Source organism: Carcharodon carcharias, chromosome 6, assembly GCF_017639515.1.
Source record: "Carcharodon carcharias isolate sCarCar2 chromosome 6, sCarCar2.pri, whole genome shotgun sequence".
In the NCBI taxonomy this organism is placed as follows: domain Eukaryota; kingdom Metazoa; phylum Chordata; class Chondrichthyes; order Lamniformes; family Lamnidae; genus Carcharodon; species Carcharodon carcharias.
In genome coordinates, this window is record NC_054472.1 from 46,009,933 (window position 1) to 46,025,198 (window position 15,266).

Consider the following 15,266-nt stretch of genomic DNA (forward strand, 5'->3'; position numbering starts at 1 on the left):
CAGGGAGGCAGCTTATCAACTGCTTTGGCATCTGTCCTGCTCACAGTCTGTCCATCTTGCCTTTATGCAGGACAAGATTGCCAACAACAGGGAGAGATCCCAGACCGAAGGAGGGATGCTGGAGCTCAGGCCACTCGCAAGCTTTGAACAGTAGGTGGCAGAGCTGGCTGGGGGGGGAATGGGACCATGCCTGCACTGAAGGTGAGACTGGTATCCCCCAACAAACCCGTGAGGCTCCATCCACTAGTCTTTGCCCACCTGCAAAACTGTGAATGATCTTTAACGTAGGTGACTATCCAGCCAACACTAATGTTCTCCTCTCTCTATTACAGCCGCCAGCAAGAAAAGGAGACACACTGCCAGCCAGCCAATCAGTCCCAGCTCCCAGACCACCTCGGCTGAGGATTCCGAGGACCCATCACAGCATTCACCTGCGCCCTCCATCAGTGAAAATACTCACAACTCAGCATTAATTAGTTAATTCTTTGATAATAAAGAACACACATCAGGTGTAGTGGAGCTTAGCTCAGATCCCATTTGAGGCCTCCCCATTTTCATTCCAGGAGTCACAGATGTCCACATGGAAACCAGGTACACTGATGGCATTCTCATGATCAGATAACCATGTTGCACAGCACAGATTCTGGTCCACAGCAAGCAGAGGCAGGGACACGCAGAGGCAGGGACATCCTATGTCACCGGCACTCAGAGGACTGTTGGAGGCCTGGCTTCTACTGATTCCGAGTCTGAAGACAAGCCTCTGGACTTGGCCCTGATAGAGATATTGGAGCTCCAAGTCTGACAACCATGGTTGTCAGAGACCATAACCAGATTAGAACAGAGGATGGAGGTGTCTGGCCACGTTAAGTCTGTTGTCTTGGCCCGACATGCCAATACATCGAAGTCACCATTAAAAGGGTGGCAACCACCATGGAGACTTTGGTCCAGCAGTTTCTGTCTGATATGCGTGAAGACCAGTACACCATTGCTTCAGCCATGAGGATATTCCAGCAGTGGCTTGGCAAGACTGGGATGGGGCACCTCGATCCCCCTCCAGGAGCCCCTTCTCCTCAGAGAGTGAGAGATGTGGACAAGCCACGCTAGCATGGAGGTCCAGAGCAGCAGCCTCCCATATAATAGTCCAGCATCTGGGGCCTTGACGCACACACCTCTGTTCTCGCATGATCGTTGCCTTCTAGCAGGCATTTCAGGAGTCAAGTGTTAGCTGGGTCCATAGCTCTGCATTATGCAGAAGGTCAAGTGGGGACCACTATAGGGGTGATGTCTAGCTGTAAAAGCAGACACAACGCTGCAGGCCACCGGCTTACCCTAGACATCGGCCCTATAGGGGTGTGTGTGTGTCAAGGCCCTTGATGCTGGATTATTATATGAGAGGCTGTCGCTCTGGATCTGCAGGTGTGGAGAGTGTGGCTTGCCCAAACCCCTGAGGCAGCTCTCCGGTGGGCAATCAGCATGGTTATCTGATCATGAGAATGTCATCAGTGTACCTGGCTTCCAAGTGGGCATCTGAGACTTCTGGAATGAAAATGGGGAGGCCTCAAATGGGATCCAAGCTAAGCTCCACTACACCTGATGTGTGCTCTTTTTTATCGAAAAATTAACTAATTAATGCTGAAATGCAGTGCCTGCACTCTCAGGCCACAGATGTAAAGGTTAGGCTGCGCAGGAAGTTGGGATACTCCAGACAAAGGCACGGTCATGAGTGGTTGTCAGTCATCAGATGATGCTGCTGCAGAAGCTCTCACCAGTGCACACAAAGGTGACCTGACTCACAGGCTTACAGCCATGTTTTAAAGAACAATCTCATGCTTTGGACTCAGTATGATGACAAGGCCTGAGAGCTAATCCTGTATGTGGGATTGCCTGTGGAGCGATCCTGCAGTCTGGATTCAGATTAGACCTCAGAAATCAAAGCGAAAACCAGTGAATGCTAATTGTCCTCCTTGGTGCCTAGCAACACTCCAGGCAAACTGTCACAATTGCACTGAGGTTGGCAGTCCTGCTCCTGCCTCTTGAAGTCTGGCACAGACAGTGGAGTGTTAGTGAGCTGCTTGAAGAGACTGCATTATGTCTCCTCTGCTCATAGTGTGCACAGGTGGCGTTATGATCCCATTACATACTCCAGAGGCTGACTGCATTCCAAGGATGATGCTATCATCACACAAGATTGTAACTACTCATTCTGAGAGAGATGGCCTTCATTGAGATTCTGAGGATAGCAATGAAGGTGTTAATATCTAGGCGGCATGGAGGGCACAAGTGAGAGAGGCTCATCTGAGCTAGTTGTCATCGTGGTCCTGGAACCTTGTGGCTACAAGCATCTCACGGACATGACTGCTGCATCTGGCCCGTATTATGGCCTCTTCCTCCTCTGGAGCCCCTGCTTCCTTATACTCATTGACCTCAGACCTCTTGACATCCTCATCAGAGGAGACATGAAGTTCCTCCACCTCTCCATCTGACAAATGATCCCCCTTTGTAGCACCGGTTGTGTAGAGCAAAGCAAACCATAATGGAGACCCTTTGGGGACAGTACTGAAGAGTGCCACCTGACCCATCTAGACATCTGAAACGCATCTTCAACATACCAACAGTCTGCTCAATCAAGGAACATTTCTCAGAATGAGCCACATTGCACCTTGCCTCCGACGCGCTTTGTGGCTGTTTAATGGGCGATATTAGCCACATCTTTTGTGGGTAACCTTTATCACCGATGATCCAACCCTGGACAGGCTGAGGGCCCTCGAAGATCTGTGACACCTGCAAATGACTGAAGATGTAAAAGTAGTGCAAGCTCCCAGGGCATCTTGCATAGACCTGCATAATCTGTGGTTACAGATCAGCTGAACATTGAGAGAGTGGAGGCCTTTTCTATTGATGAGTCACTATGGTTGGTGAAGGGAGCTCTTAAAGTCGCATGTGTGCACCCTGCGCCTGTGGGAAGCCTGAGATTGCTACAAATCCCATTGCTCTGGCAGCCTGGCTGGCTTCACCCAGGGCAAACTGGACGTAATTGTGTGTCTTGCTAAATAGGGCATCGGTTACCTCTCAGATGCATTTATGAGTAGATGCTTCGGATATGTCGTAGAGGTCCCCATGGAGCCCTGAACAAGCTACTCACAAAAATGTTCACTGTAGTGGTCATCCTTAGAGCCACTGGCAATGAATGGCCTCCCAGTCCTAGCAGAGTCACCCCTCCCAAAGAATGTTGCACATGTAATTCACCACAGTCTTTGACAAGCGAAGGATTCTATGGCACTGTCTGTTGCTGATCTGTAGGTATGAGAAGCGTCTTTGGTACGCCCTTGGTCGTGCCAAATGCCTCCATGGAATAGGTCTGTCAGCTTCAGTGTCTGGGTCTTCATGGGGCCCCGCTGGCCCATGTTCCTCATGGCGAGGCTCTTCCCTTTGCCCTGCCTGATGGTGATGGGCCCTTCTTTTCCTCCTCAGTTGCTTGTGTGCCAGCAAAAAGGCAGCATTGCCTTCTGCATCCATTCTCCACTCCTGCTCATTTCTGTGGAAACATTGAACTGATGCATGATTGTATATAACCCTGCAATGATCACCTTCCAGTTGCAAGCTAGGGGATCACAGTGAAGCCCTTGGATAGCCCTCATTCCAGGCATTCCAGCTGTAGCACGGCCTTGAGCATCAATGGATTATGCAAAGGCCTGAGGCATAACAGCGCTTTCAGAAAGGGGTTTGGATCTGGACGAGTGCAGCCAGGCGCTAGCAGTGTTTGTCAGGGTTCTGACGGACTGACTCCTTTGGATTAGGCTCGAGCCCAACCTTGCACTGATGTAAGGCCTGTAATCGGGGAGGCGTGCGAAGCCTGGGCCTGTCAGCTAAGAGGTGTGGCGATCGTTGGGCCATTAGGCATTTGTAGCTTGACTATTGTCCCTTTACAGCTGGATCCTTCTGAGGGTTGCACGTTCCAATGAGAAGGACAAATCGCCAATGGGACACGATCAAAATCTGGACCCAGGGTGGAATGGAGTCTTGCAAGAATGCGCACCATGAGTTAAAGTGCCCAAATCCTTCAATTTGTATTTGAGTGTTTGTAGTAATCTGATGTGTAATATAACTTTAAGCCGAATGCTGTAATGGAAGATCACATGATCTTGGTATCCAATAGCAGAGTAGCACAGGCTATCTCTGCAGTCAGTAGCCTTGAGTTAGAGTCTGAAGTGTAAAGGCTGAGTTTTCAGTTGTAAGCACACAAGCGTAGCTGTTGGAAATAAATAGAATGTGTTTCTTCTAGGAACAATCTACTGATCTTCTCTATCTTGGTACCAACTCAGTTGCCCCAAAGCAAGCATGCAACCTGGATCCTTAAGTCCCAACAAACCAGGGTACAACATCCAACGAACTGGCGACTAGAGTAAAAATCAAGAAAAAGACATGAAAGGACGAGAGAAAGCAAGAAAAAGACAAGAAAGGGTGAGAGAAAGCAAGAAAGAGCGAAGGAAATCAAGAGTACCTCACACAGTAATTGTAAGTAAAGAAAAATTTCCATCCCCTCAGAGACCACAATTTGGAAGAATTGAACCTTTTGACCCAGCCTTGGACAATTGGTCTCATTATGTTCTTCTTCCAGCCAAACAGCATTGCGGGGGAGGAGAAACGCCCGATCTGCTTATCCACATGTGGGAATAAGAGATATAGATTAATTTGAAATTTGTTGGCACCCGGTGCCCCAGATTCGAAAAGTTTTGATGACTTAGTGAGCCTTGTAAAGAATCATTACCAGCCAAAGCCCTCAGTGACGACGCAATGGTTCAAATTTAATTCAAGGGATAGAGACGGTTGCTTGTTATGTGGCAAGTCTGAAACAATTAAAAGAATTTTGCGAGTTTGATACATCTATCAATGATATGCTTAGAGATTGTTTGATGTGTGGTATAAATGAAAGTGCCATTCAGAAGAGATTAGTGTCTGAAACAAATTTGAATTTTCAGAAGGCATTGGAAATTGCTTTGGCAATGGAAGGGACAGGAACTCGGAAGCCATACAAGAAATGCAAAATGGCGCTGTCCTCCATGTTGGGCAAGGAGCCTCAGCCAAAAAGAACACTACAGTACAAGGCTTTGTTCAGAAGTGGGAAGCAGCCACTGCTAGCAGACAAATAAAAAAGATAACTTAGCAGCGAAAACATAGCGTAATGGTAACAGAGGTGGAAGCAGACAACCTTGTAATGAATCACAGTTGAAAAAAATTGAATGTTTTTTCTGTCATCGAAACAGACACCTCATGAGACATTGTAAAGATAGAATCAGGCAGACTTTCAAACAAAAGCAAAAATCCAATGAGATCTACAGCGTTGAAAAACCTGAAGTAATAGATTTAGATATTCATTCGTTGTATAGTTTAAAGGTAGGAAGAACAGAGCCTATGTAACCACGAGAGCGCATAAGAGGCCGATAAGAATGGAGGTGGATACAGGTGGGTCCACTATGTTGATAGGTGAGCATACTTCTAAATACCTGAAAGAGGTAACCTACCTAGGTCACAAGGTAGATTCACAAGGCCTAAACCCAGTTGAGGAAAAAGTGAAAGCCATTAGAGAGGGACCAGCACCAAAGAATAAATCCAAACTCAAATCATTCTTGGGGATGATCAGTTACTTTGGATGTTTTTTGCCTAATTTGTTGACAGAACTGACACCGCTGTATTACTTGCTCAAGAAAAACTAACGATGGTCTTGGAAAGCACCACAGGAAGAAGCTTTTACAAAAGTGAAACAGTTGTTGCAATCATCTACCCTACTGGTACATTTTGAACCGAAGAAAGGGTTGGTATTGACATGCGATGCATCTCCCTATGGAGTGGGAGCAGTGCTTTCCCATCGAATGAATGATGGATTAGAACGGCCTATAGGATATGTATCAAGGACACTCAATACAGCAGAAAAGGGGTACTCACAGATAGAAAAAGGAAGCCTGTCAATCATCTTTGGTGTTAAGAAATTTCACCAGTATGTACATGGCCGTCATTTTACTGTCTTAAACGGACCAGAAGCCCTTGCTGGAATTATTCAGCGAAGACAAGGTTATACTACCTATAGTCTCAGCAAGAGTACAAAGGTGGGCATTGATCTTGGCAGATGAGTATACTTTCATTCATAGACCTGGAAGTCAAATTGTAAACTTTGATGTACTTAGTCGTTTGTCCATGCAAGTAAACGATGAGGATGTTCCAATTCCTCAAGAATTTGTTTTATTATTGAACTTCCTACATGCTAGGCAGATTAGAGATTGGACAAGTTGAGGCCCAGTCTTATCCAAAGTATGAGAACAATTTCTTCATGGTTGGTCACAAGAACAGGAATCTGACAAAATGAAACCGTATTTCCAGAGAAAATACAAGATAACCAGCCAGGAAGGTATCTTATTGTGGGGTGTGCCAGTGATTGTTCCTGCAAAAGGAGTATAAAGACAGAGTTTTGCATTGTAAGCACACAAGTGTAGCTGCTCAGTTCCTTTTGTAAATAAACAGAATGTGTTTCTTCTAAGAACGATCTACTGATCTTCTCTGTCTTGGTGCCAACTCGGTCACCCCGAAAGAATCGTGCAATCCAGATCCTTTAGCCCCAACAAACCATGGCACTGGGTCCAACAGTGTTCCTAGTATGTCCCAGCTATGCAGTAATCTCCATTTGGTAATGCGCAAATTAGTAAGGTGCCCCTTCACCCAGTCCAAAAATGCAGATTTCGACTCCTCCCACAAGCCCTCAGACCCCTTCCCTGACAATATTTTTCATAGCTTATTTTTGTGCTGCAGCACTTGGTTGGCTTGCAATATGATGGTGCTCAAGTTTTACTATGAGACCAGCTTCCAAATCCCCAGCACCACTGAGGTTCCCCCAATTGTGCTGGAAGAGCATAATGTGCAGGTTTCCCTCTGTCTGATCACTCTCCTTCTTCCACCTCTAATCCTGGATCCCATCGTCAATGTTGTTGATATCCTCCCCCCAACTGTTTGATGTTGATGTCCTGATGCTCCATGTTGACCTGACCCCTTACCATTTTGAAGACCTATGCACAGTGACATACCAAGACTGCCACCACCCCACCCCCCCAACCCGCCATGGCACCATCGAGTGCCTGCCACTGTATAACCTGTTCCCTATCTACAAGCTGCAGATGCCTCCCCTGACTGTGACTGTGCCATCTGCGTTGCAGTATCATCCGAAAACTCCCAGAACCGAAGTGTGTGAGGGAATGACCACGCCCTGAACACCATGCTGGGCATGACTGACACAAGCCCTTCCCTCCCTGTACTTAGCCCAGGACAGGCTTGCCAAGCACAGCCCTCTAAATTGATGCACAATCGCACAGACATTCTAAAATTTCTGGCTCCAACTAGCTCCCCCACCACACCTCCCCCCACCCACCCTAGCCATGTGTCTCTGTGCCCCTTCCACCCACCCCAGTCAAGCCTTTGCCTTCCAGCACCACCCATCCCTCTTGCCTTCCCACTGGTCTTGCCTGAGCAGCCTTGGCATGGAATCAGAGCAGTGATGAGTACAGCATAGTGAGAGGTTGGTGAATGCTGCACACACAAACCTCGAGGTTCCAAGTGAAATGCAGCTCACCAGGCGCACATCACTTATGTCCGGTCATGATTCACGCCAGTTTATTTTAACACCGGTGTATCATTTGATCTGGAAGGGGTGGTGTGATTGTGGTGTGCTGGGTTTTTAATCACTATTTATGATATTCAAATGCATGCAAATGTGTTTCCCAACATGGTGCGGTGAGCTACCTGGCCCACCGTGAAAGTAGGGAGTGAAAAATTTTAAGCTATTTTCACACCTTTTGACTGCACTCCAAATTTTTCTTCCACCCGCCACTGGCAGGACCGGAAAATCCCGCCCTTAGTCTCCTCTGCTCCAGTGGAAGCAAACCCAGCATTTCCAGTCTCACCTCAAAGCAATGGATTTGCATCGTTCACAGGTCTCTTCTATAAATCTAGAAAACAATTTATGATTGCGGGCTGCTAAGCACAGCCCTTTGGAGCCCAGCGTCATACAAAGGTACTTGTCCAATCAGAGAGTCCGGCACAATCCAATAAATCAGGAGCACTCCAAAACGGATACACCAAGCTCTACATTTGATTCTGTGATCCAATCTCCTGGAGTAAAACCTCAAATGTTAGCAATTGCTAGAAGTAGACAATGTTCTGAGAGTTGCATATGGAAACATTGGCCTGAATTTTTCCCAGGTCGGCTCTGCACCGCCATTAAGGCCCGCCCAGTGGAATACACGAGCGGCAGCGCTACCTCTGAGGATCGGGGGAGGGGGGAGAGTCGGGGCCAGTGCTCTTTCACACATGTGTGCGAAAGAGCACTTCAATCTCCCTGAGACACAGAGCTGCCTCAGGAAGTCTGTAGCGGTTTTAAAAAATTTTTTAACAGACATTAAAAACGGTGATACATGAGATGGGACATGTTTTTAATTTTCATATAGGCTTTTTATTTAAGTAATGAAAGCTTTACTAAACCTCATCCCACTCGTGGATGAGGTTTCCTAAAAATGTAAAGGCTGCTTGGCCTTTTTGCCTGCCGCCAACTGTAAGGTTGGATGGGCAGCGTAAACGTTAAATGAATTACTTTGTTAATGGCCTTAATAGGTCTATCAATTATTGGCGGGCACGCAGAGACTCCAGCGCGCGCCTGCCAAATGAAATGTCACGATGACGTTGGGACGCATGCCCGATGTCATCACGCATCATTTTATGTGCCGGTGTGTCGGGCCTCCGCACACTGACTGAAAAATCCTGGCCAGAAAACAAAATAGCTTACACTTAACCTCAGTAAAGTGCACATTGCCTAACTCTTCCTACCAGCGTTTTAAAACCTGTTCATAACCCTTTAGCAGATGTGATACTTATGACCACTATCCGTTGTTCTTTTCCTCCCTTTGTTTTTGGTTATATTCTGGCACGAGCATTGGGTGCTGGGAATGCGCCATTTGCCTCTGGATGGACGAGAAGCATGTTGGCACTTTTGATGTGGACCCTTCGTGAAAGCAGAGGTGTACCGGAGGGGTCTGTGTTCCTGGGCTCTTCCTCTGTTTGGATGCTGGTAGGCCTCCTGTGCGCATTGACTACCACAATCAGCTGGTCTGGCTGCATTTGGCTAACTAAGCATAGACCAGAGAGCAAACCTGTGACCTCTTGATAATTGTATTTCAGAGCTACTCATTCATGTAACCATCTGATGCTCTGCGGCAGCTGTTACAAGGTACCAAAGGCTATACTGGGAAATAAATTGCAATGAGCTGTCAAATGGTATGCTGTTTGGGAGTACGGGTCACAGGAAGGGCTACAATCCATGCCCAGTGAGAATCTCTATCAGAAGTTCAAGATCATGGAATTGTTCCATATAGAGTAGATTTTACTATTTCATATTCCTGTCGAAATGGCACCAAATACTTTGATTTCAAGGGTAAGGGTCAGTGTACCCCACAGAGTTTTTATGCCTGGTTTTATAGCTGACTGAAAGGGTATTTCAATGGAATAAGTACACAACTGAGAGATAGACTCCTTTAAACAAATTGCAGCTATATAAAAACTGAATACTGGCATGGATAGGTCACCTGAAATGTCAAGTTGAAAGGTTGAAAGAGGCAGGGCATGTCTTCCAGTTGAATAAACTTTGATGCATCCACTGAATCACCATAAATAAAGGAAGCTGGGGAAATAGACCTATTTTAAAAAGAAATGAAGAGTTGTCAGCTTGGAGAGAAAAACGACACAGCACCATGGTCCGGCAGTGCTGAACATCAAGAATAAACAAAGTTTCAGCATTTCATCTGCTAGTCTTCAGTCTCAAAACAGCAGGAACTAAATTTGAACCTCTCTCAGGGGCAATATTTGGGATTGCAGAACAAAACAGCACTTGCACTTTTTAACTGAGTTTATCAATAACAAAATATAAAACATCAAACTATCATTTTTACATTTATCCAATACATTGATATAGAACAAATGTAAAAGTGAGTGTGTATATTTGACATATAAATGTTATATATAACAAATTAAAGTGTAACAACAGCTTGCATTTTATGCAGTAACTTTAATGTACGAAATGTTTCAAAGCACTTTGCACAGTAGTTGTATGAGGAACAAAACACTGAGCTAGCAGAGAAAGCTTCAAAGGGGTGATTAAAGATTTGGGAGGGAGTTCCAGAGAGTGGGAGCTAGGTTTAGCCACTAATAGTGGGGCAGAGAGAGGGTGGGATGCATAGGATGCTAAAGACAGGGAGGGTCATTTTTGTTTTCAGCACCTGCACAGTTAACTAGCAGGATGGATCATCAGCCCGTTATATAAAAAACACCTAATTTTCATTTTCAAGAGAACGTTTTCTATGTCATGCATGAAAAATGAACCACCGCCCAGGAAAACAGGTCAGGGTTATTGTGGGGTCAAAGGGACAAGTGGAAGTCCTGCCCTACCACCAGTCCATTAAGTGTGGGAGCCATATACAGACAACTGGCTTTGTTACATATTTTCAAAGCAGCACAGGGCTTGCAGTGTCCAAATGGTTAATTACTCAACAGCATGTTTATTTTCCAGAAAGCTGCAAAAAGATCAAAGCTGCAAATTACTAAACTGGCACTCGAGGAATGACTCAGGAGTCAGTGAACCCATTAGTAGTAAATCTTTAACTTTGACACTGCAGTGGACGTTCCTCTACAGAGGAAAGAGGAAGTCATCTGACAATACTGAAGGCCTGCAACATCCTTTGGAAACTACACACTGAGGCAAAGTTTAGTACCTCCTTCCAGTTCCTCCTGTATCGAGTATTATCATGAGGCCTGCCTTTCTCAATATGCTTCAACTCAAACACTTTTCCCCTCTCCTATCACTCTGTACCGTAGTATGATCAGGTTTCCCTCCATTCCTATTAATCTAAAAGCCAGTATTTAATTCTCCCACCTCTCAGGATACTCCATAACCCAATTGTATCAGATCTCCTTCAGTTCCTATTGCTGTCTAACCTATTATAATTAGATTCCCCTCTACTCTTTACCTAATTGTATAACCTAATAACCTCAGCTGCACCTTCTTTCCTTCCATTCCTCTTTAATATGTCGTACAGAGAATGCACATGCACTTTCTGCTGGAAGGAGAGGAAAATAAATCGTCGTGCGGTGGCTACACCTGCCAGCTCTGATCTCCTGAATGTGGCCTCCAGCTTCAGCAAACCTTCTTTCCCCCACCCCTGGCTTCTGCTCCCACTGCACCCCTCTCCCCCACCATCCCACTCCCAGCAATGTGATTCTCTTCATCTTGATTCTCTCTGCTGGCTGGCTGATACACTGCTCCAGCTTGATGCTAAACAGGCCCTAGGCCCAATATCAGGCCCCTCAGTCCTCACTATTCAGGTGCAAGGATTCAACCTCAAACCTCCACCCCATTCCCACACATCAAAAAAATGTGTGCTCCTGAATTTCTACCCCTTAATGTTTGTGGCAAATTATATTCCAGCAATGTTCTCTTCAAATCCTGCCAGTATTTTGGTCAAATTTACCCTGTGATAGTCGTGTCCACTTCATGTTTCAGAGGCATGGTGAGAATGAGTGTGTTGTCAAATAGAGATTCATTCCGCTCCACATTCCCACTGCAGAAAAGAAACAAAACATAAAACTGAATTAGTCAAACTGCCTTTTCAGAAACAATGGGTGGAATCGTACCAGATTTGCACTAAGTGTGGTAACGGGCATGAAGAAAGACGTTTTATGCACGGGCCGCAAAATCCTCTACCCCCCCGCACTGGCTGCAGGAGGTTCACCAATCCAGCCTGGGAGGCGGTGGCAGCGGTGATCAGCATCACTGGAGCACAGAGGACAGCCATCCAGTGCAGGAAGAGGATGAACAATCTTATCCGCTCCACCGGGGTAAGTCAACCACCTCTTTACTCTCAACTCACACACTCACAAACCCATCACACATCCACAGGTATCTCACACCTCAAGGGACAACACCACTAACTCTCACATACACCCTCTCATCTCCATCAAGCTCATATTCTCTGGAACCCGTGTCCTCATCCTGTCCATATCCCCACTCACCACACAAACATTCTGTACAGTGCTGAGTGTCCTGCTCACACTCTTTCCATCTGTTTTCATGCAGAAGCCTGCTCACAACAGCAGGGAGAAGTCCCAGACCGGGGGTGGAGTGGCCCACATTAGGCCCCTCAATCACTTTGAGGAGCAGTCATGCTGACTGGTGAGGATATGAATCGTGCCTGCGGCGACGGTGAAGTCAGTGGTAAACACCCACCCGAGGATCCTGCACCACATCTTCCCTCTCTCACCATATATGTAAGCGCTCTGCCTCCTGCTTATGACTCTGCTGCCATGCACTACTTGTTTCTACTTTGGTTCACAGGGAGCTCTGCCAAGCAACTGACACCCTCAGCCAGCCAGTCCCTCAGCTCCATCCAGGTCCTCATCTCCATTGAAGAGCTGGAAATAAGCCGCCTGGAATACTCATCACAGCACTTACCGCTTACCCACACCCTCCACCAGCGCAGAGACACACACCTCAGTGGGACCTAGAACTAGAGCAGGCTCAGGTTCACAATCTAGCGGTCACTGCACGACATGTATCTGCAGCCGGTGCAGCCGAGCTCCCCGGCACTTGGAGGGCTTCTGGGGAGGAGGCATCTGTGAGGTCCGAGTCAGAAGACGAGCCTCTGGATTTAGCCCTCCAACTCATCATGGAGGGTCAGCAGAAGGCAGAGGAACAGTATGCAGAGCCTTTGGAAGCCCTAAACAGAAGGACACACACGTCAGAGGACTGTGTCCACCTGCTCTCTGATGAAGTGGTTCCCACATGTGTGTTTGGAGGTTTCCATGGGAAGGATGGCAGACGCCATGGAGACCCTGGTCCAGCAGGAGACGGAGATATGTGCAGATCTGCCTTCCATCGCAGGAGCCATGGGTGAGTTCCTGCAGTGGCAACTCAAGGGGGAAACAGGATACTTCAACATCCCTCCAGGTGTTCCTTCCTTTCAAGGAGTCAGGCCGGGGCCCTCGGGCACCCGAAGGGAGGAGGAGCAACAGCTGGACACCCCTGGGTCATCCACTCAAGAATCTCTGAGGCTCTCCTGCCTCTCCAAGTCCCCTTTGCCTGTGACCCCCTCAACCTCTTTTTCAGTCACCGCAGAGGGAGCAGCTGACCCACAGGAGGACAGCCAAAGCATGCCAGGGCTCCCAAGGCCTCAGTTCTCCAAAGGATGAACAGTAAGGTCATCAGAGGCAACAGGGCCAACCATTGCATAGGATGATCCCATCCCTGCTGCTGATGTCAGGGCAGCATTTATAAGAAATGGTAGGTCAAGGAAAGTTAAGAATATCTGATCACAAGTGGTTGCACGGGTGAACACATTTTGTCACTTTATAATCTGAAAATATATTCACCTTCACTTAATAACATGTAATGGTGTCTTCCAGCGTTCATTTGCAGTCCTCCCCCTGTATCCCAGAGAACCCTACAATCCCCTTTATTCCCAAACCCCCCCCACCCACTATATAGCAGTTTAGGTGCACGCAGCACTAGTGATTTTGGAGGGAGAAGTGTAGCAGGGCCTTTCAGAGCCTTGTTCAAGCACTCTCCCACAGAGCCTTCATTCATCACACTCATCTCAATGTCCTGAACATTTTCAATGCTGCCTGCTGGGGTTCTCTTTCAGTTGTCCATCTGAGCTGACATCTCCGCCCACTCACTGATCACACTCCCATGCAGCACCTGTGCCCATCCAACACGAGGCTCCGCTCACTTTCGATTTGACAAACATGGTCCTGGTAATGATTTTGATTAGATCCCCCTCCCTTTTCCCTTTCCTAGTCGCCCACGTCCTTTCCCCCATCACTGCAGAACCCCCGGGATCATCTTCCACCTCCCCACCGCCACCTACCAACCCAAACTCTTGCAGTTCCAGGATGTCCAGGTGAATTTCCCTGCCTTCCTGAGAATCCCACCCTGATCACATTGACCTCCCCGACCTCCTCCTTCTCACCCACAGGATCTGTGTCTGCCTCTGCCCCTTCTAACATTACCAACACACCCTCCCACCCTCCCCCTCCCACCTTACCGGCTCCCTCTGCCCCCTCTCACACTCACCACTACCTCCTACCACACCCACCCTCATATCGCTTCCCAGGAGGCAGCCACTGACTGCACAGACTCCTGCCTTGCACGTTCACCTGAACATTCCCCCCCCGCCAAACTTACTCCTTCCATCCCCTGGACACCTTCCGCCCTTCCCCTCTCCGAACACCCTCCTCCCCCTCCCAGAACACCTTCCCCTCTCCAAACTTCCTTCTCTCCCTCCCTGGACACCTTCCCCTCTCCAAAGTCACTCTTCCCCCTCCTTGGACACCTTCCCCTCTCCAAATTCACACCTCCCCTTCCCTGGACACCTCCCCCTCTCCAAAGTCACTCCTCCCCTGGACACCATCCCCTCTCCGAACTCCCTCCCTTACACCTACCTCTCCACTTGCAGCTTTCTCCCCATTACACCCTCCTCCCTCTCGTAATCCCTCCTCCCCGCTGACACCTTCGATCCCCTCCCAACCTCATCCCCTGACACCTTCATTTCATCCCCCAAACCTCACCCCCTGACACCTTCATCCTCCCCATCGCAATCTCACCACCCCCCAACACCTTCATTTCCCGCCCACATGGTACACCTTCCTCTCCCATTCACAGCTAGACCTTAGTCACCCCTCCCTTCTCCGATCATCCATAGCAGCCCATCGCCAACACCGTGATGTTCTGAAGCTTCAGCAGAGACCTCCCACCTTCCAAGAGCTGTTTCGCGGCAGAGACATGCCCATGAGGATCCACCCAGCATGCGGTGCACGTGTTCCTCCAGGGTCCGGTAGCTGTAGGGCTCCAGCATCTTCTGCTCCATGGATGTCTGCGATATGAGCAAGGCCCTAATGGTAAGTCCTGACTTCTGCACATCACACTTATCCAGACGAGTTCTGGGCCGGTGTGTTTTCCCACCACGTAATGGTAAATCAGGTGTGGTGAATGATTCTGGTCAGGCCTAATTTTGCGTCCTATTAGCAGGATGCAAATTGTGTTCACGCCAGCTTCCAGTGGGATTCATGGTCCACACCAACAAATGATCCCGCTGTGATTTCACGCCGGCTTGAAACTGATTCCTGCCCCTCACGCTGAATTCTCCCCTGCCCCACCACCAATGGAACTGGACAATTCTGCC

General features: G+C 47.9%; 1 protein-coding gene across 1 annotated transcript in view; it reads right to left on the reverse strand.

Annotated features, from left to right (window-relative positions):
• Positions 1–15,266, reverse strand: part of itga9 (integrin, alpha 9) — a 570,745-nt gene that overhangs the window by 122,351 nt on the left and 433,128 nt on the right. Inside the window, exons 21-22 of the mRNA XM_041190128.1 lie at positions 11,559–11,648; positions 9,621–9,729 (exon numbers count right to left, since the gene is read on the reverse strand). Coding sequence (XP_041046062.1) covers positions 9,621–9,729; positions 11,559–11,648 — 199 coding nt within the window. The remainder of the gene's footprint in view (positions 1–9,620; positions 9,730–11,558; positions 11,649–15,266) is intronic.